Source organism: Hakea prostrata, chromosome 8 (assembly GCF_041222555.1).
Source record: "Hakea prostrata isolate BN-2017 chromosome 8, UWA_Hpros_2, whole genome shotgun sequence".
Taxonomy (NCBI): Eukaryota; Viridiplantae; Streptophyta; class Magnoliopsida; order Proteales; family Proteaceae; genus Hakea; species Hakea prostrata.
The window spans coordinates 13527751-13550157 of record NC_142607.1 but is presented as its reverse complement, the minus strand read 5'-3'; the positions used below and the strand labels follow the sequence as shown (position 1 = coordinate 13550157).

Below are 22407 nucleotides of genomic sequence, written 5' to 3'. Positions count from 1 at the left end.
CATCTTGAAATGTAAGTGCATCATGATAAAAAGGTATGTGTTTTATTGAATCTAAGAATCAATCAAATAATAAGATATTATGTTGCTTTAACGATTGTTGTTTTATTTATTGTAAATAATGGTTGCTAGCTTTGTACCACAAATATTGTTAAATGCACCTGAAGTTGCAAGATTTGAAACTGTAAATAAGTACAGTTTTGCAGATGCACATGAAGTTGCAAAATTTGAAACTGTAAATGAGTACAGTTCTGCAGATGCACATGAAGTTGCAAGATTTGAAACTGTAAATGAGTACAGTTCTGCAGATGCACATGAAGTTGCAAGATTTGAAACTGTAAATGAGTACAGTTCTGCAGATGCACATGAAGTTGCAAGATTTGAAACTGTAAATAAATACAGTTCTGCAGATGCACATGAAGTTGCAAGATTTGAAACTGTAAATAAATACAGTTTTGTAGTTTTTGAAATTAATTCTCTTTTGAAATTATAAGGAGAAAATATTATTCATGAAAATATCCCAGCAAATTTTCAAGTTTCAGATTTGTTGTTACAATAGTAATATTGTAAAAGGAGTTTTAAGAAATACTCTGAATGATATCATGCCTATTTGTGGCTGAGTAAAATAATGGACTATTAATGAAAAGTCATGAAGCTCGTCTTATTGGTTCTGTTCCATTCCCTGAAGTGAATGCAACAATTCATGATATGCCTGAAAGAAGGCAAAATTAAAATTATGATCATGACTGTAGAAGAGGATGAGGCAAAAGACGGAATAATTACCGTCATTATTATGTAAGTAAATAAGAGAATAATAAGGATTCTCAATATAACAATTCAAGAAGTGAAGATAATATTTTTTACCGATTTGGTATGAAAGCTATTAGACATGTATCTATCATACTCCACAATATTTAATTAAGCTTTGTCAAGCCTTAATTAAATAAATAAAAATAATGTGGAGATAAATTAGATTTTCCAAAATCATGATACTTGAGCAATTTTTGCCTATAAAAGGAATGATTTTGATGGCCTCACAGATACTACATATCTAGATGCTGCAAACTTCTTTGAAGATAATAGTTGAAGATTTGATTATGTAATTATTTTCTCTTCAAGTCTCATCTCATATGTTAGTTTATCTTAAATTTAATCTTTTTCTTCTATAATTTTTTTATTGACTTTCTATATATCTTTTAATATATTTTGTTTCATTTTGATGAAGAATGTGAATATTCTTTTATATGTTTGTGGACGCATATTATACTGAGAGAAAAATATACATATTTCTCTTATTTGATGATGCGGAAGTCAATGTTCATATAAAATCGGTAGTACAACATTGATTGGAAGCTCCGAAAGAGCTAATCTATTATTATCTGGGAGATAAAATTGGCTATGAATAATTCATTATTTTGTAGTAAGTCTCAAAGAAACTTATTAAGTTTCAAAGCTATTTGCCAAAATGATTATCAGATTGAGACTACAAATAATGATATAAGTAAATATCTATACAAAGTTATTAGATATTTCTCCCAATTTGTACTACACGAATATCGCATGGTTGAAACACATGCTTGGGTAAATCAAATGAACATTGATTCCAATAATTTTATTATTTGGCATGACCGGTTGGACCATACCGGATCAAGTATGATGCGAAAAATTATTGAAAATTCAATTGTCATCCATTGAAGAACCAGAAGATTCTTCAATTAAGTGAATTTTCTTATATTGTTTGTTCTCAAGAAATATTTATTATTAATATTCAACAGCTAAAGTTGAGATTGAACATTTTACGTTTTTGAAACGTATAGATGGTGAAATGTATGGGCCCATTCACCCATCATGTGGATCATTCAGATAATATATGATTTTAATAGATGCATCTATAAAGTGGTCACATGTATGTTCATTATGAACTCGCAATTTGGTGTTTGCGAGATTGTTTGCTCAAATAATGAGATTGAGAGCATAATTTATGAATTATAAGATAAAGACAGTTTGTCTTGATAATGCTGGTGAATTTACATCTCAGGCTTTATGATTATTGTATAACAACTGAGATCACAGTTAAATAGCCTGTTACTCATGTTTATATCCAAAATGGTTTGGTAAAATTATTTATTAATTGTCTCCAATTAATTGCTAAACCATTGTTTATGAGAACAAAGCATCATTTGTATGCATGAGGCCAAAAGGTTGTCATAAATTCTCCCTATTACAATTGGCTTATGGTCAGAAGCCAAATATTTCTCATCTTAAAATTTTTGGATGTACGGCTTACGTTCCAATTGCTCCACCACAAGGAACAAAGATGAGTCCCAAAATAAAGTTGGGAATATATGTTGGATATAAATCTCCTTACATAATTCAATATATTGCTAAGGATAGGAGATTTATTTAATGCAATACTTGCTGAGTATTATTTTGATGAATTAGTTTTTCCAACATGAGGGGGAGAGAATAAACAGTTGGAAAAAGAGATTGATTGTATGCATTATCATTATCTCATTAGATCCTCGCACTAAGCACTGTGAACTTGAAGTTCAAAGGATAATGCAATAAATATTATAAATCAACTGCCAGATTTGCTGACCTGCTAAGAGTTACTAAATCTCATATTCCAAATTGTAAATGCTCCAATTAGAATTGATGTCCCAAACAGGACAATCTATCAGTGCAAATGAAATTAAACCACGTTTAAAACGTGGAAGATCAATCGGTTCCAAGGATAAAATCCTAGAAAATAAAAGGAGCAAATGATCAAGATGGTCATAATATGGAGACAATTGATTATGAAGATCCTGAAGACATAACTTTCTATAAAACCGCAGAAGAGGTTCAGGTACCTAAAAATAATGAAGAAATCTCGATTAGTTATGTCATTGCAGGAAAAAGATGGAACCGAAAAGATAAAGTTGTCGACAACATTTTTTATTGTTGAAATAATATATCAAGACGAGGATCTTGAACATAAATTTGTTGATGAATATAAATCAAGAAATGATTGGCCAAAATGTAAAGACGCAATTCAAGCAGAATTGAATTTGCTTGCAAAATAAAGTTTTTGGACATGTAGTCCAACATCTGAAGGTATAAAGCCAGTGGGGTACAATTGAGTTTTCTGCGAAAAAATGAAATGAGAAAAAGAATGAAATCGTGATATATAAATCATGAATTATGGCACAAGAATTTTCGCAGATGCCTGGCATTGATTACATGGAAACATGTTCTCTTGTGGTGGATGCAATCACCTTCAGATATCTTATTAATCTGGCAATATATGAAAATTTTGACATGCGTCTAATGGATATTATTAAAGCCTATTTATATGGCTCACTCGAGTATAAAATATATATATATGAAAATCCTTGAAGGATTCAAAATGACTGAAGCATATAAAAATTCCTAGGAAGTTTGCTCAATAAGGCTTCAAAGATTATCAAGGCATATATGATAATCTCCTTAGTGGATATTTACTAAATGAAAAGCATAAAAATGATCCAATTTATTATTGTGCCTTTATTAAAGGATATGGATCTAATTTTAGTAAGTATATATGATGATGATTTAAATATCATCGAAACTCCTGAAGAGTTTTCAAAAGCAGTAGATTATTTTAAGAAAGTTGAAATGAAAATCTTGGAAAGACAATGATTTGTCTTGATTTGTAAATTGAGCATTTGACGAATGAAATATTTGTTCATCAATCAACTTATATAGAGAATATTTTGAAGAGATTTTATCTAGATAAAATACATCCATTGAGTACCCCAATGGTTGTGAGATTGTTCAATATAAAGAAAGATTCATTTCGACCCCAAGAAAACAGTGAAGAATTTCTTGGTCCTGAAGTACCATATCTTAGTGCTATTGGGGCATTAATGTATCTTGCTGATAATACACAATCGGATGTAGCATTTTCTATAAGTGTATTAACAAGATTTATTTATTCTCCAATACGAAGACACTGAAATGTTACAAAACATATATTTCAGTATATTCGAGAAATTATTGACATGATATTATTTTATGAATGTGGATATCAACTCACTAGTTTTGCAGATGCAGGATATTTATCTGATCTACATAAAACTATATCTTAAACATGCTATTTATTTTCAAGTGAATGTTAGCTATTTTATATTTGGTTAAGATCAATGATAGAACACATTCATGAAGCATGCAGTCTTCTACTAGAAGAAGGAATTTCAACAATATTATATGAAAATTATGCTGCATGCAAAGCTCAATTGAAGGGATGATACATCAAAGAAGATATAATGAAGCATATTTCACCGAAATTCTTCTTCACTCTTGATCTTCAATGAAATGGTGAAATATATGTTCATTGAATTCGTTCAAGTGATAACTTGACAGGTTTATTTATTGAGGCGTTGCCTACTTCAAATGTTGAGAAGTTTGTATATGATAATGGAATGTACGTATTCAAAGATACTCAATGATGTTATCATCAGGAGGAGTAAAATACGTGCTGCACTCTTTTTCCCTTAACCAAGGTTTTGTCCCACTGGGTTTTCCTGGTAAGGTTTTTAATGAGGCAGCTACCAATACGTATTATTTAGATATGTATACACTTTTTCCTTCACTAAGATTTTTTTCCCACAGGGTTTTTCTTAGTAAGGTTTTAACGAGGTACATTATCTATTGATGGACATCCAAGGGGGAGTGTTATAAATAATATTTATTATGGATGTCCATTACCCCAAAGAGATTGTACTTCCAATTGAAGATCTCAATTACCTCAGGATGCAATATTGGTGAAGATCACAACCATCTCATTACACAATATTGGTAGTCAATATTTCCATTCTATGCACCTTCTATCTTGGGCGGCAATCTATCTTTCCATATCAAGAATATCTTATTGTGTGCAAGAATCATATATTGTATTTCCATATCAGAGTAGATGCTCATTCTACTATAAATATGTAATGCACTCAACTGAATGAATTAGTTCTAATTGAACTCATCTTGTCTTTCTTCTTTGTATCTAATATATTTTATCTTTATTTTATAACAAAGAGAAGATAATCCTAACATAATTAACATTTTGTACTGCATTCTATTTTTATAAAGAAGGTTACATTCTTCTTCCTTCCTTTTTCTTTTCCCCCTCTAAATCCCTAATAACAAGTATATGGCTAGTGCTTCCAAGACAAGACCATACCATTGACCATCTTTTTTCTTCCTCATTAAAATCACCATTTCTTTTTCCTTTTCAGAAAGAAATCCTCTTATAAAATCACTTCAAAAACCCTAGAAAATTTAAGAAACCATTACATAATATATGTGTGTTTAAACATGGAAAGTAGTATGCAACATTTAACTGTTGGAAGTGTTGGTTTGAGAGATCATCTCCACCAGGTCTATCTCCCTTTTCACATCACATTGCAAAAAAGAATCCATATCCAATGGCATTTCCATCTCCAAACTTTCCTCATCAATGACTGATGCACTTGGAATCTCATCAAATATAGACCCGAGACTATATTTCTCAGGGAACGCCTTTGTATTAAGAGGAAAATCTGTAGCTTCATTAAAATCATAACTTGGCACTAAACGATCTCCTGCACAATATTCAAAACTCTCCAGTTGAGTTGGAGACCTGATCATGGGATTAGAAGCATCATGCACTTTGGACTCCATACGTGCTTTTCTTTGATTATTATCTGCAATATTTAAAGTTGCAGTCAAGTTTTTAATGTAATTTTGCAGGAGAGAACTTGATTTTTGATGTTTTGAGCTTCTACATCTACGCCTTGAGAATTGCCTTCTTTTGGTTGCATTCCAATGATTCTTTATAGAATTTTCAGTTCTCCCAGGAAGTCTCTTTGCAATTTCTGCCCATTTATTGCCAATTTCCATATGGGCTGCAATAAGAATCTTGTCCTCTTCCTCAGTCCATGTATCTTTCTGCAATTAAAATGCCTCATAAATCAAAAGAGGAAACTGATATGCTTTGTATGTATCTCCCTAAAAATAAAGAAGGTTAGAAGAAGAACCTTAATATTAGGCCTGAGATGGTTGTGCCATCTTTCCCTGCACTGTTTTCCTATTCTCCCATGCAACATTTGAGCAATATGAGACCATTTCCTTATTCCATGTTGCTCTACCAACTGCACTAAATGCCTGCACATATGAATATCATTTTTATTAATGTTTTCTTCACATAGAAACAAAGAAAGAAACCAAGATTTTCCACTCTTCCCACCACAAGCATTTTCTATGAAGTTATTATCCATGATCTACAAAAACATAAAAAGAAAGCACTTGTACCTATCTTCTTCAGAAGTCCATTGCCCTTTGATCAAATTGGCTTTCTTTTGGACTTTGCATGTCCTCTTACTCTGAAAATTTGTTCTGTTCACATCCATTCTCCTACAAAGCTTATTTTGATCTACAGTAATAATGCATGACATCTCATCTGGAAAAAAGTGCAAATTAGGAGACTCTAAATCTCTAAAATTCATTGAGGAGTAGGTCATTCTGTCTAGCTCGATCAGATCAGGCATGATCCTAGCGGGGTAATTCATGAAAACATTGTTCTGGGATTTCTCCATGAGCCCATTACCACAAGTCTCAATAAAACACTTGGGTTCTGAGATATCAAAATTAGAGGAAGAACCATCCACTAGAGTTTCAAACTGATCATAGTAGGTTGGAAGGATCTTGGGTTTTGAATTTGCTGATAAACTATCAGCATTAAACTGATCAAAGTTGGAGAAATCTTGGAGACTTCCTTTAGATGAGCAAGCTTCAATAGGAAACCCATCTCCAAACTCAGCTTTCATGAAATTCTCTGAAGAAATCATTGAATGGAAAGAGGGAGAATCTCTATATTTGGTATCAGACTCCATTGTGAAGAACAAGTAAAATCTATGGAACTGTAACAAATTTGAAGCTGTAGACAGTTTGTCTCTGTTGTTAGTATTAAGTAGGAGGGAAGGGGGTGTGGCATTGATTTCAGTTAATTTATAGCCTTTGATTTACAGGTTTACTTGAACGGTTAGAATTAGAATATAGTTGTGACTGTTAAGCTTCCATGTTCTTTGTATTGTTTAGGAGAACAGGGGAGTAATAAATGCACCATTAGAAGAGCTTCTAAATTGGAAAATTTTCAAAACTCTTCAGTCAAAAGGGGACACATGGCAGGTGTTCAGAGTTTTCTAAAATACTTAAAGCCCTAGAAAGAAATGTAAGGAAATTCATGAATGGATATTTGGTTTGAGAATGTTGTAAAGTAGCTGTCTTCCCATGACAAATTTCTCTTAACCAGGATACTAATAAATGAGAATTGATTTGTTAGTGAATGAAATTTGTTTAAATAAATTGCACAATAAAATGAGAACCAATAGAAACTTTACATTAATTTTTTAGTGAATCAGAATTCTTTTTGGTAACTGAAAACCCATCCCTCTCGTTAGTAATTCCTCACCTAAATTGCATTGAAATTGAATTCAATGTTGCTGATTAATGCACAAGTTAATGAAGATGTTTTATACTTGAGAAACAAATTAAGTGGTCAAATAAAGAAGGTTTTGACAGTTACATTACATGGTTTAAGCGTACCTTTAATTCATAAATGTTACAAAAAACCAACATAGAAATCCCCATGAGAAGAATGAGATGATTTACTTTGTTGGTCTTCTCCTAGCAGTCATTATAGGTCATTAAAGTATGATAATTTCCATTTCAGGATCCCTAACAAGAAGCCTTTTCAATTGGGTTAGACCTTATTTTGTTTGAAAACATAGAATATTAACGAATAAAATGTGGATTCACCCAAAAAAACGGAAAAGAAAATAAAATGTGAAAAACCCAAAAACAAAAGAGGAAAAAGAAAGAAAAAAGAAAGACTAGATAAATTCTTGCCTTGCAATCAGGTCTTCCTCTAATGCTTCTATTTCTTTACCTACATTAAACCATTTCTCTTCAATGATTCTCTCATAACTAATAATATTATCATTTTATCCTCTCTTTTAGTTTTGCCACTCATTCATCTTAACGTCCTTATTACATCGAATACTTTGCACCATACATTTTAACTAATGGTGAGAGTCCTAATAAAATTTTTATTTGAACTATAAGATAATAGATGAATCACAAAAAAAACCCCCAAAGACTCCCCATTTTAATTTTTAAAACATCCTCTCTTTCAACACAAATCTGTTCAACGAAATATCACTTTTTCAGACCCAAAAAAAGAAAGAAAATATTCGTTGGGACTAAAGTTCCCTTTCTTTCCTATACAAAACAAGTTACTAAGGCAGTCTTTGGCATGATTTTATTTTTTATTTTTACCCAAATAAATAAAAATGGTAGTGTTTGATACAATTTATAAGTCTATTTCTATTTAAAAATGGTTAAAAAAAACTCAAAAATGAAAAATAAATCTCAACCTGTTTTTTTTATTATTTTTTATATAAATCACTTTCATCTATTTTTTGTGTGGTTCTTAAAATGCATGTGACTCTGCGGTTGAACTCGATCTATCTCTTGCGCTATGAGTTGCAGACTAGTAGTCTTCAACTGCTGCTCCAGTGATTGTTGCTAAAGACTGTGTTCTTCTTCTTCATCCCACTCCTGCTGCTCTTTGCTCCTCCTCCTTCAACCCCATGCCGGCCCACTCACCCTGCTAGGCTGCCACAACTATCTCCATGTTTGAGGACAGAAGCCTTGTTTCTTCTCAGAGACCTTCAGGGTGCTGCAGATCGAATTTGGAAAGTTGGATTTGCTCTCAGCAATTGAAGAATGAAAATGAATAGCAAATACTCTGTGGAGACGAATCATTTGGAAAAGCAAAGGGATAAACTTATGGATGCTTATAGGTTTCAGGTAGAGGAGGAAATGTTGACGTGCAAGTTTTATTAAGTAACGTTAGTTCAAGGCCTCTGATTAAATTAAAGAGTATGAAAATGGGGAAAAGATTTCCAATAACACTCACAAGGCAGGCAACTTGGTTTGTGACTTGTGAGCAAAGGAATCAAGGGTATATCGGTATCGATCTATCATCATGAATTTAATATAGTTTCAGGATTGTTATCTAAGATACAAAGTTATGTGTAAGAGATAATTTATGGATGGAAATTGCTAACCATGTCTCAACTCCTAGTGAACTGTTAAATTGGCTTAGTCCCCATCAGAATTTTGTTTAACAACATCCATTTGTTTGTTTGATTGACATTGAAGTCTCGTGTACAGAAACAGAAACACTAGAATCTTCAATGAGTCTTATCAAAATGATTATTATGAACTAAAAAAAGAAGAGAAGAGAGAGCAATTAAGCTAGAGGACTTGTTAACCTGAAGTGTATACAGAACAACATATGTAGCAAGTCAATCAGTTTGTGCGGCAACCCACACCTACTTTCTTTGGTACATTGGTTCCTAATATCAGCCATTACAGTGCTGCATTACCCAAATCATCTCCGAAAATTAATTAGAAAAGAATATTCCCAGAGGAATTTCGAAAAAAAACAAATTACAAAACCAGATACAGCTTACAAGATTACCAGATGCAGATGCCACACTTAAAATATGCATCTTCGCTTCCTCTTCCATCCCTCCCCCAACCCACCACCTGTCTCTCCCCAAGGTGGGTTATACTCGGAACGTAAAAATAATTCTCTTCTAAAATTAGAGAGCACAAGCACTGCAATAATCATGCTAGCGCAGGCGTGGAAGAATCACCTCACCTACCGGTACCAATCATACCTTCCTCTTCCTCTGGATGAATCATGCCGTCTTCATCAGCAGGTATTATACCTTCCTCCTCCTCTTCAACCCTGTAAGGAGAGCGTTGTCCACCAGCAACGTTGCCATTACCTCTCCTATCAGATGGGGATGGGGATGGGGATCTTTCACTCCACCTACTCCGACGGTGTACAGGCGGCAAATGATTTGGCTCCAAGGTTCCTTGACCACCTGGTGAAGCATCCTTCCTGCTCGCTGGTGAATGTTTCCACACCGGTGGAACCCTGCTAACCCTGTCGGCACTACGGCTTCTGCTTCTGCTTCTGCTGCGGTTGCTGCTACCCCAGCCGGACACCCTGTTGGGGCTCCTACTACGGCGACGATCATTACCAACCACAGGATGACTTTTGTCATATCTTGCTCGTGTATCCACATCATTTCCATCACCATAACCTCGGTCATACCTGTTACAGTTTTGATTTATCCATCATTGATGCCAGCCATCCTATAAACAAGCTACAGTAAGAATTAAGTGATGGCCAGGGTGGGGGTCAGACTGGTGCACTTACCTGTCACGAAGATCACGGTCATGTCCACGACCTCCATAGCCTCTGTCCGATCTTCCTAGAGATGGAGGGGGGGCCCTGCCAACCCTTCCACCATAACTGGAATCACCGCGTCCTCCACGGCCTCCATCACGCCCACCTGAGCCTCCGGGCCCCCATTGGCGTCGAGACCTACCCATCCCACCGCCCCGTGCAGCCATTTCACGGATCACTGGTGGAACACTCTGGTTTGCCCCTTCTAGAACCTTAACAAGATCTGATGCATGCTTTGAATCCTGCTCACCAATAAATGTGTAAGCCATTCCAGTGGCGCCAGCCCTTCCAGTCCTCCCAATCCTGTGAACATAATCTTCAATTCCAGTAGGGAAGTCATAGTTGATGACCACCCTGCAAGTTTATGTTGCCACAATTTAGCTCTAATTATTATCAACAATAGACAGCAAACCAAGAATCTGAATCAAGGAAATTGGCACCACAATGATGAATAAGTCCACTAAATTAGCCTGTACCTTATATCTTTAATGTCCAAGCCTCTGGCTGCAACATCAGTTGCTACAAGAATTGGGGACCTTCCACTTTTGAACTGGTTCAAAACATAATCCCTCTCACTCTGAGATTTATCACCATGGATGGCAGCAGCACCAAACTGGCGGCCTATTGTACGAGAAAGCTGGTCACACATCTTCTTGGTAGAACAGAATATGATGCATTTAGACCCAGGTTCCTGAGACCGCAAAATCTGCTCCAACCGCCTTTGCTTCTCCATTGGTGCTACCACTTCAACATACTGCAAGACAGTAGAACACACACATCATATGTTGCTACAGAACACAACTCACCAAAAAATTAAAACAAAATTAAAAGAACAGAATCCAAGCCACCACTTCATCCAAAACAAAATTCAAAGGTGAAAAAAGTATAAGAAAATAAAATAAAATAAAACCCCATAAGGGATGGATATTATGTATTTTAAATGATTTTTGTTCAACCCACCTGAGTGATAGACTTGTTGGCAACGAGCTCGTCCAAGTTTCCAATGTTGACCTGGACCGGATTGACCAGTAAATCTGCAGCAATTTTACGCACCTCCTTTGGCCATGTTGCCGTGTACATGAGAGTTTGTCTCTGGGCAGGCACCTCCTTGACAATCTTCCGTATTTGAGGTTCAAAACCCATGTCTAACATGCGGTCTGCCTCATCAAGTACCAAATACGATACTTGGGACAGACTCACTCTCCTCATTTCCAGAATATCATTAAGACGGCCAGGAGTAGCTACCACAATATCTGCTCCTCGGTCCAACTCCTTCAGCTGGGGAGGTTTTGGGGCACCTCCATATAAACACTTCATCCACAAAAAGACAATCATCACAGGGGGAAAAAAAGTTGGGGGCGGGGTGTAAAACAATGATCAAAATTAAGGTAACCAAGACTGGAAGAGTATTACTCAAAAAATGATCTAAACGATCTGCCTAAGTAGAGTTTCTAATACCAAAAAACTTATGAGAAGTTGAGAAACAGCTGAATTGAAATAGATAAGCCATTCCCAACAGCCAAATAACAAGCAGCATTGTCACACTATTCATTATTAAGATAAGTAGAGAAAAATAACTAGATAGGGACCACACACATTCATATATTTGCAGCATCAACTATAGTATATGATACCACAGCATGTCAAACAATCAAAAAATCGTAATATGGCAACACATGTGATGTCAATCGCAAGCCCATATGAACCACTATGAAGCAGGCCCCAAAACCAGCCCACCATGATTGTGCCATGCAACTGCTGTGAGAGGCAGCCTCATCCGATAATTTGGCACATTATTGTTGATTCACTGGTGCATCATATAAGGCAGCTCTACTCCAAACAAAAGCATGAATGCAGAAGAAAAAGACAAAAACATTGCTCACATCACTGTCCACATGAACAGTACCACAGTCAATATTATGCTTTATTTGGCAATGCTTCTTAAAGATCTTGTGGTCCCCATCAGAAGTAGAAAAATTCCATCCTAGCGCAGCCATATTTTAGTATCCATTTTCAGTTTTATTAAAAGGCATATTTCATTTCAACTAGGTAGCTTATAATTCGAGTTTACTATTATTCTAGGACTTTGTGTTTTGATGTTTATAACAACAACAACAATAAGCCTTGTCCCAACTAAATGGGGTCAGCTAGATGGATTCTTGCCTTCCAAACAGTAGCCTTGTCCTGTTTTGGTGTTTATAAGAAGCTTCTATTTTAATTGCTTAGCTTTTAAGTAGTCATTTCTATCTTTTAGACTATCTACTTTGTAAAGCTTTAGCCAAGTAACATTAAATTTCTCATGGAGTAAGATTCATGATTAACAGCTGAGATAGCTGTGGGTGACAGACCCAAGGCTGAGATAGTGCATCTTGTACTTCTTTCTTACCTTATTCAAGATCTTTTTGTTGCTTTGGAAGAACCAATTCATAGTCTCCTTGTCCTGGTTGTTTTTCATTTCAACCCTCCAATTTTTATATCCTTGATTCCTTAAAATTAGAAGAATACCTTTCTATAGCCCATTAAACATGATAAATAAATATTTGCTGATTCTTCAGAAACAAGTTTTCCTCAAAATAGTATGTCTAGCTCATTTTAATCTCATACTCATAAATTAGGAAGCTGAAACTTAGAAAAAACAGAAAAAGATTTGCACAAAAGAAAAACTGTCTAGAAAAGATTATCTCATCAACCTGAAACATAGAGAAAATGAGAGTTCTCTCCCCCCCCCCACCAAAAAAAAAATAAATAAATAATGCATAAGCAGAAGTATAAAGGACAACTAGATTCCCAATTACAGCATGCATCATATATAAGTATGGTTAGTAACAAACCGTGCATGAGATTCTTGATGATCTGCTAAACTTTACTGCTTCATCCTGTATCTGTGTAGCCAATTCCCTAGTTGGAGAGAGTATCAAAACAGTTGGACCAAGCTGAGAGTTATTACGCCGGCGTTTGAGATGAATGAATCCTGGAATTAGGTAGCCCAAGGTTTTCCCTGAGCCTGTCTTGGCAATTGCAACAATGTCACGATTTTGAAGAGCAATAGGCCATGTCTGGGCCTGAATGGGCGTTGGTGCTGAGAACCCAGCATGGTGTACCTGAAAAAGCAAAAAACCAGCATCCCCATGAGGAGAGGCACCGGTTCCAAGTTCAGTCTTCTGTTTGTTTTTTCTTTTTTTGGGACTACAGAGGACATGCTAACGCTAGACAAAGCGCTATCCTCCATACGCAGACGGCCGCCGCTTGCTGATGCAAGCTGGAGCAGGAGAAAGAGGCCTTCTTCTGTTCGGACCGAGTGGCAAACTGAACCATCACCAAAGGCAGCCCCGGCCACGAACTGAGTGATTCTGAAAGCCCTTCTCAATTGGTCGACCATATGAGGGCGCTCCAACTATTGCAAGCCCCCAACAACAAGGGCAGCACAGCGTACGACATTAGCTCCTCCCTGGAGCAAATATCGCACCTGCGACAAAGAAAGAAAGTAGAGACGGAAAAAAGGACATGAGTCTGAAGTTCAACAACGGAGCTCCAGCTATTAAAAATTTTGCATAAGCAAGAAATGCCGGGTCAGAGCTGAGTGAACTTACAAGAGGTTTGTACATATCTGGCAAAAGAGGAAAGAAACTAGAAGTGAAACATTAAGTAATACCTCTCTAAGAATCTCCGGAGGAAAACCAGAAGATTCAAACGATGAAAAAGGTGCAGGCACATTATCTCCCTGATAAAGTGGACAAAGAAGCAATTAGCAGAGAAAATATTTCATGCATTACTACACTGGCAGTGACAAATTTGGAAACAGCAGAATAAAAGTACAAATATAAGACGACTGTATTGTACTGCCAAGTTTTTCTAATTAAACCGCCATTATTATTTTTGGGACAGGTAATAAAATGGAAACAGTCTCTTGAATAGAAGTTAGCAGATATTAAAATAAATGAACACAAAACCAATTTGTAATAACTACGACAGTAACTGATGATTATATTCACTGTTTAAATTTAGTTAGAGGGAAAAAAATAGATCCATACAGCTACAACTGCAAGCTTTATTTGTAAAACAAATTGCCACAGCATCTAGGTGATGCAAGGCATTGAAGGATACCAAAAACTCAAGGCAACACCCAAGAGGCACCTTGTTGTCTCCTTGCAAACTATTTTAAGAACTAAATATCATAACAAAAGCACAGACTATCAAATCTCTCAAACCAGTTCGCTAATTCAGCTCTCATTTGCATAATCTGACAAGCTCAAACCCAACCAGCCACCCCTCCCATCCTTTCTCCAGTCCAACAAAAATAATGCAAGGAGAGAGAAAGAAGCTCAAAGAGGCTTATTCGCAAATTATTTCCCATGCTTGCAACTCTAGGAACAAAATTGCAGAAACTTGCACTTGATTTAATGAAAACCTCCATTTTAACCTAAAGACGACAACTACATATAGAAATTTGGCTACATGAAATCATGGCTATGCAAAAAAGTTAACATACAATATTCATAAAAGGCTATATGATACATACACTAACAGTAATTTCATGATGACGGCGATAAGACTCTGCTGATAAACCAATCCCTGTATCTGAAGATCCATGTCCTCTGCTAACTGCCCGTGGAACCTGTGCACTAGTCCCATTCAGATATGCACTACCACTCTTTGAACTCTGCCAGTGGGGGGAAAAAAACAAATTAAGAATAATTCAAAATGAAAAGAGACAAAATTCAATCAACTAAGGATCTCTTCAGCATGACTTTCATTTTTTTTATTTTTTACCTATTTTTCAAAAGCAGTAGTAACAATCACTCAGGGTCAAAATGCAAAAATCGTTCACTAACCAATAGGTTAAAATAGATTTTGTACTTGAAAATACCTCTGGCATTTCTTTCTGCTAAAATGTTTTCTATAGGCAGAGCATTGTTTGTTTGGTGAATTTGAAGTGGGGTGGGATAAAGTAAATTTTTTCTTGAAATCCCAAAGCATGGTTTCTTCAGTTCAATGAGGGTGGGAAAGTGGGCAGAGAAGCTTGTCTACTAACATGGCATGTAACTTTTCCCACCCCAAGCCCCTTTTAATGCCCCACTAAATTAGTGGGACTTTATTGGAAAGTGAGGGATATAATAAAAGTGGGACCCACAAATTATATATTTCCACAAACTCCTTTCCTTCCCTATCCTATTTCCCCACCCCTTTTATCTAGCAATCCAACGATGCCATAGTTGTAAACTTTGTAAACTATATATATACACATGTGTACATAAATATTCTTCTTTTACCAATGAATGGTAGGTCATTCATAATACAACACATAAGACACTAAACTTACAAGTCCACCAATCGTATATCATACCAAGTAATAATAAGAAACAATTAATAATAACCAAAATATATCGACCGATCATCAATCCTCAAAGGCATCCTTGATCTGGTTTTGCAATTTTGTCTTCGATACACTTCCAACTGTTGTTGACTACTGCATACCATATTTGCAACATCTGCAACCATATTAGCATTATCCTTCATCATCAAACTTTCCCCTCTTTGCTTTTCCAAAAGCCAATCAGATGCTTGTGGAGTCAGTTGCAGTGAATTAATAGGCCAAATTAAGCTATTTTAGTCAATAACTCTATGGATTGGGGAGGGCACTCACAAAACTCCACACACAAACAAATGCAAGTAAAGCATAATTTTATATTTCAATATTAAAAAAGATCCAATAGGAAGGAAGGACAAGAAGTATTCCAAATTAGGAATAGCTTCTTACCCAAGCAATTCTTTTCAGTCTTTTCCAAACTATGGAAGTGGAGAAGTAACGGATATCTTTCTCACCAGGTCATAAATATTGGATTTCAGATGGTTTCCAAGCAAAATTACATGAAATTCATAACAGCTGGGGAATTGGATGCAAACTGACAAGAAACTTCTAAATTGAAATGAAGCAGTAAAAATTAATATGAATTATCTCAGAAAGAATAAGTGAGGAAGAACAAATATCAAAAGAAGATCTGAATAATGCAAAATAAGATATCTGAAGCTCAAACTTATTTGTTAGTGAGGTTGAAGGAACATCTTCAAAGGAAAGAGAATTCTTGAAGAGAACTTTTAGTAGATAATTAGAGGATTGCTTGAGAACAAACACAAGTTAAGAAGAACCATGGGAAAAAAAAAGCACAACAGTTGCTAACAAAGAAAACATCAAAAGCTTCGCACTCACGTCTTGTTCGGTGTTCCTCCCTCATAACAGTCAGAGGATATTATGGGAAAATAATGAGGGGTGATAACCCGGTTTGGTGAGAAATTATAGAAGATACAAATTTACCGTTTTAACCTCACTTATACACACATCAGAAGCACACACATTTTAAAAACCACTGCAAAACCAACTGAAATGGATTTCCATAGAAAAAATAAAAACAGCCTTCAACCTATTTTCACTATTTGTATTTTTTTCAACCCTTTGTAAAATAGAAATAGGTTGTGTAAACTGTATCAAACACTACCAAAAATATTTATTCAGGTAATAATAAAATAAATAAATAAATCATACCAAAGACTGCCTAATAATGTAAGACACTCACCACAGTTACTATTTAATTGGATTATTTATGCAACAAAAATACCACGAATGAGTTAATTTATGTATGTAATGTTGAACTAGTACCTGAATGTTCCTCGATCCTGGAGATGCTGCACGTTTTGGCCCACCATTTGCGTTGCCATGGTAACGCAGATCTTCTATGCTGCTACCACTACTACGATGTTGTCCTTGAGAAGACTGATGAATTTGAACTGAGGAACTTATAGATGCAGAAGATGACTTATTAGGTGGAGGCTGGCCTCCATGCGAGGAAGCAACAGGCCTCTCATACTGGGTTACATTAGTCTCCGGATTCCAAAAGTAAAGATACCCAGTGTTCCCATCGACAAGCCCTCTCCATGGCTTTGGAAGTGTAGGGTCTTCTGGCGCATAACGTGGACCACTGGATGGAGCATTTGCAGTCGCAGTGGCAGCCATAGCCGCTAAATCACGTAATTCTATACTAACCAAGCTCTCTGAGAAAATTATCAGAAATACAATCAATAATCAACTTTACGATTTTTTATAGCATATATATACCGTACAAGAAGATTTGGAATTAGGCGGTAAAAGCTATAATTTATTCATGATTGAAATTTCCCTGCCAAACCAGAAAATTCTTGGTAAACAGCTTTAGAATCGCCCGCATCGGGTAAAGAAAACCTATAATAATAACTAACGAAAAAAGCGAACCCATGGTAGAACAAAATATGGCACCAAAACACTGTCCAAATAGCTCAGGAACAAATAAACCATATTCTATAGTAGCATCCAACAAGCGCAAGACGAGAAAACATCTATCAGTTACCAATTACCATATCCAAGGATCAAAAATCCCAGAAAAAAATGACAACGTGGAAAAACCTTCTAAAAATTTTCAACATCGAAACCTTATCCTTCAAAAAGAAAAAAACTACCATTCAGAAATCAATACAGGACCAGCAAAATCAACACAAAGAAAATAAGAACCGAAACAATAAAGAAGACGACGATGATCTAGTAACTCAAAAAGCTGGATTTTTCCTAAAACAAACGTGTTGGTTCGTTCCTAGGGTTACTTAAAACAACCGTAACTTGTGTCTAGATCTACATAAAAGTTCAATTCAGAGAGAAGTGACGTACCTACCGCTCTTGCCTTCGCAGAAGCGTCTGGTTATGGATTGAAGGAGAGAAGAGGCGATAGATTCTTCAAACTTTCCTCTCTGTGTATCTCTCTCTCGTCACACGCAGAGCAGCAACGCTTCCGGAAAAAGCGAAGCGTTTAATGGACGAGAGCGTATTGCGTAGGGCATATATACTGGACGGATCGAAGTAGCGTAACGAGAAGCAAGATGGTTAAAATTTAACCCTGGTTAGGTATATGAAACTTGAAATACCTGTCAGTGGTCACAATTAACCCTAGTTTGGAGTTTTCACAACCGAGAGATCTGCCGGCCCATAAAATATCAAGGTCGACCGAACCAACCCGACTACAGCTGGAATTATGGATTCGACAGTGTTTGGCTCTCAACGGGTCAAGTTTGGTCTACTGTCTAAATAACAACAACCCTCGGTGTAATCCGAATCCTCTATCATGACTGGTAGAGATATGTGCTCACTTTACGCTTCTTTACCATACATTAGAAAAATAATTTAATTTCAAATTTTAACAAGAAAAATTAGAGCTAAACCCTTCAATGGGCCCTTTTTACCACGTGGCAGAGAATTGCAAGGGGGAAGCACAAAATTCTATTCATAAGGATAAAGAATCCAAATTTATCCGCCTTTGCCTTCTGCATGGATATCTTCTTTAAAAGGGTAATTTTCATCTAGACCCCTAGAAGTTTGGTCCAGGTCACTTTTAGTCCAGTTTAAGTTTTCTTTTGCATATGGCTCCCCTGTGGTTTTATAAAATGATTAAATAAGGACAAGTTTAACGACGTAACTTAATAATTTTGTGACGAAAATGCCCTTTTTACAATTTATTTGTTTTAGTTATTTTTTTTCTTCTTTTTAGTAAGTTTCTCTTTTATTCAAAGAAAAAATATAAAAATTTCATTATTGATAGTGAAAGAAGTCTCTCCGTCTTCTCCACCGTCGGTTTTTTTTTGCTTTGAAAGCTTTGGAGATGAGCGGAGAAGAGCCTTTTGAATAAATTTTCAATATTTCATAAATAATTGTTTTTAATCTCTCATTTTACATCTAGTTTTCGATCTCATTTTCATCTTCGCGTTTGTGGGTGAGAGAGGGGGGTGGCCGGTGTGTGGGATGTGTTGCCATTTGCGCCGGGTAGGCATAACCACTCTCGGCCATGTCAGGGGATGAGCCGGTCTTCATCGTCTATTATGCTTGGCACTCTCATCCTTCTTCCTTCTTCCTTCTTTCCTCCTCCCGTTCCCTTCCTCTCGCTTTCTTTCTCCTCTTTCGTTTTATCCCGGCGAACGGTAACTACTGGATCTATTTCCTTTTTCTCTTTTAATGAATGAATTTGCGACGGGCCCTCCACTCACCTTCTCCATCCTCTGAGTTCTTCTTCGGGGTTTCATCGGGTAGCCCACACTGCTATTTTTGGTTCTTTTAATTCAAATCTTGAAGCAATCAGTGGGTTTGCTTAGATTTCCATTTTAATTTATGGGTATTCGATGAACATTAGATCTAGAATTATGGTTGTGATTAATTGCGGATATGCTTATGGCGGATCTTTGCGTTCGGTGGATAAGCTTGAGTTCTCCGACTGCATCGGCGGGGAAATCTTATTCCAACCATCACTTTCGTTCTTCGTCATTTTTAGGTTTTGGGTTTTAACATTTTTGAGTTTTTTTCAAAGGGCTCTTCTTCCGCTTCGTCTTCAGCTTTTGAAGTCACCGCAACAAGGCTGGGTGGCTGGTCTTTGGTGACAATGGAGAGCGGAGAGACTCCTTTCACAATCAATAATGAATTTTTTACATTTTTTATTTGAATAAAAAAGCTCATTAAAAGAAGAAAAAACTAAAACAAATAATTGGAAAATGGCATTTTCATCACAAAAATTATTGAATTACGTTATTAAACTTGTCCTTATTTAATCATTTCATGAAACCATAGGGGAGCCATATGCAAAGAACTTAACTGACTAAGTGACCAAGACCAAACCTCAAGGGGTCCAGATGAAAATTACCCTCTTTAAAATTGTCATCATTACTTACAGGGGCGAGTCAGGATTGAATATTGGGGGGCCGGATATACGTGGACCAATGCAGGACCCGCTGTAGGTCTCATCACATAATCTTTTATTATATTTTGATGTGGGCCCACTATTTGGTTTTTGCTAAAATATAGATAACACAATTATAAGTAAATTATAAAAAATATTTAAATAAAGTAGGGACTAAAATTGTGAGGGAAATTATAGAGAAAAAAAATATAGATTTGAAGTCTATTAACTAAATATGGGATAAACACTCAATTTATCATAAATTAATTTTAAAAAAATCAATAATTATGATTAGATATAATAATATTAATGGCAGAAATTTAAACATCCAACTACTAAAAAACTTAAAATTTAAATGGCTAGGAATAGAAACTTTATGAGAAAGTTTAGAGATAATGATTACCATATATGATAAAATTGATGGCTGAAATTTTAAACGAGATTTAAATTTCCATTAATAGTAAATTAAATTTTAGGAAAAAGTTTAAGGAATTAAAAAAATATATCAATAATTATGATTAGATCTAATAAAATTAATAGCTGAATTCTAACAAAATTTAAACATTTTAGGAGAAAGAAAGAACAATGAAATAAAAAAAATTTATGTTTTAGAAAAAGAATACTAGAAAAATCGTGATTATGTGAGAGAAATAATTTGAGAAAGAAATAGTGAATACCTGATAATTGTGGAAAATATTTAAGAAAATTCCAATGTCTGCTAGCTACTCCAATATTTTGTGAGACGTGTGAGAAAAAATATAAACAAAATAGGAGATTCATGAGAAAATGAATATGAATGAAAATATCAGAGAATATATAGAGGAGAAATTCATGGATAGTGAGTTAGTTTTTAATTAGAAGTAGAGATTTAATGATAACCATTAAATAATGATTAAGAGTGACATTTGTACCCATCGTCTATATCTTAAATTTTTATTTTTATTTTTTTAGAGGGGGCCAAATAGTGGTATTTCAAATGTAACGTGAGAGAAATAAAGAAAAAATAGAGGAATGTTTAAAATTTCAAAAAATCCGGAGGGCCATGGCCCCCTCCAGCCCCAACGTGGCTCCGCCACTTATTACTTATAAAGGTAACTTGAGTCTAGCTAAATCTAATTCTATTAAGTGGGTTTCAACTTTCAATGCTTTGAAAACAAGATGGTTGGGACTAGATATGATAAATTTGATACTTTCTTCTCATTATGTTTACATGTGGGATTCTTAATTATTTTAGGGTTATTTCTGAAGGTGATTATTGGTTACATTCTTTATCTTTGATCTGTTAAGTTTTCTACAAGGATGGCTGCTCTTCTCCTCTCTCTCTTTGAGTATGATATGCCTGAAGTATCTTAAGAGGTGGAAATTCTTTTAAAAAAATTCCACTACACTACGGTATAATATTTCCATTTGGGAAAGAGAGATATAATAGTGAGAATTAATTACAATTAAGTGAAAAGTTCAAATTACAACTGTGGATGTATTTAATTATAAATTTTTAACGAATATTTGAGGGCATCCTTGGAAGGAAAAATGTAACAATCTTCCATGAGCTCTTGCCTTTTTTGTGTGTGTGTATTGGGGGGGGTTATAGAAATGAGGTCAAAGACATAGGGAACAAAGAAAAAAAGACTACACTACACCAAATCGGCCTGGAGGATGTTCTCAAGATCCAGAGGAGGATTTGAAAAGAACATCTAGCTAACCCTAGCACTAAGCTTCACCCTCAACATCCAATCAACCACTTTATTTGCTCCACGAATTATGTGCCTGAAGCGATAATGCCCACAATTATCAATGATAACGCTGCCACTGCATCTGTCAACTTGCAAATCTCGTTGATGATCCTAGCTGCAAGACCTTGGATTGGTGAACCCAAATCCATATACCCAATTACTTTGGTTGAATCCAACTCAATCATAATCAGCCACATACACAATCTCTTGGCCAATCTCACCCCTTCTAAAATCACTAAAAGCTTAGCCTCCACCACCGGCTTGGTTTTTTTTGCGAAGCCACCTATGACCACCCCTTCACCATCACGAATGACCCCCCCCCCACTTGGTCACCTCTTTTGCCCCCAAATGAACCATCTACCTTGCATCTAAATGGAACCTCCTTGGGACTTTCCCAATAGGCAAACCAGTCCTTCCTCCTCCCACCTACGATGACTGGTAAGAAGCTAAGCTTCAACCACCGTTGAAACAAAATCATCAACCAAAAATTTTCCATTCAAAGGCTTGTGAAAATCCTCCTCTTGAAGTTCCTGATTTCTCCACCCCTAGAACAAGCAAACTACTCAGGCCACTCCTTTGTCCATCTCATAGCTAAATGACAGATATTACATACAAC

The 22407-nt window shown here is 35.7% G+C and overlaps 2 protein-coding genes across 3 annotated transcripts; both read right to left on the bottom strand.

Annotated features, from left to right (window-relative positions):
- Nucleotides 1–5346: 5346 nt before the first annotated feature.
- LOC149007057 (transcription factor MYB98-like) lies at nt 5347–6881 on the bottom strand. The gene is made up of 3 exons (XM_089167011.1): nt 6301–6881; nt 6027–6153; nt 5347–5937 (listed from the first exon to the last, which is right to left on the bottom strand). Exons 1-3 carry the CDS (start codon nt 6879–6881, stop codon nt 5347–5349), a joined length of 1299 nt encoding a protein of 432 aa, XP_089023137.1.
- A 2034-nt stretch (nt 6882–8915) lies between these two features.
- On the bottom strand, nt 8916–18157 carry LOC149007056 (ATP-dependent RNA helicase-like protein DB10). Of its 2 annotated transcripts, none has more exons than XM_089164933.1 (9): nt 18009–18157; nt 16971–17362; nt 14835–14975; nt 13968–14036; nt 13147–13416; nt 11276–11626; nt 10792–11069; nt 10286–10669; nt 8916–10180 (listed from the first exon to the last, which is right to left on the bottom strand). In XM_089164933.1, the coding sequence occupies exons 2-9, from the start codon at nt 17322–17324 to the stop codon at nt 9715–9717; spliced, it is 2313 nt and encodes a 770-aa protein (XP_089021059.1). In that variant the 5' UTR covers nt 17325–17362; nt 18009–18157; the 3' UTR covers nt 8916–9714. The 2 variants fall into 2 exon arrangements, with proteins under 2 accessions (XP_089021059.1, XP_089021060.1); XM_089164934.1 differs by having other exon boundaries at nt 18013–18157.
- Nucleotides 18158–22407: the final 4250 nt, after the last annotated feature.

What these genes read in the sequence shown, in the direction of transcription:
- LOC149007057 (XM_089167011.1), bottom strand. Translation starts at nt 6,881, where the DNA reads ATGGAGTCTGATACCAAATATAGAGATTCTCCCTCTTTCCATTCAATG. An exon ending in TGGACTTCTGAAGAAGATAG is followed by an intron (nt 6,154 to 6,300) that starts GTACAAGTGCTT and finishes TCATATGTGCAG; the next exon opens with GCATTTAGTGCAGTTGGTAG. An exon ending in ATCTCAGGCCTAATATTAAG is followed by an intron (nt 5,938 to 6,026) that starts GTTCTTCTTCTA and finishes TTTTAATTGCAG; the next exon opens with AAAGATACATGGACTGAGGA.
- LOC149007056 (XM_089164933.1), bottom strand. Translation starts at nt 17,324, where the DNA reads ATGGCTGCCACTGCGACTGCAAATGCTCCATCCAGTGGTCCACGTTAT. An exon ending in TTGGACATTAAAGATATAAG is followed by an intron (nt 10,670 to 10,791) that starts GTACAGGCTAAT and finishes ATAAACTTGCAG; the next exon opens with GGTGGTCATCAACTATGACT. An exon ending in GACCGTGATCTTCGTGACAG is followed by an intron (nt 10,181 to 10,285) that starts GTAAGTGCACCA and finishes AAACTGTAACAG; the next exon opens with GTATGACCGAGGTTATGGTG.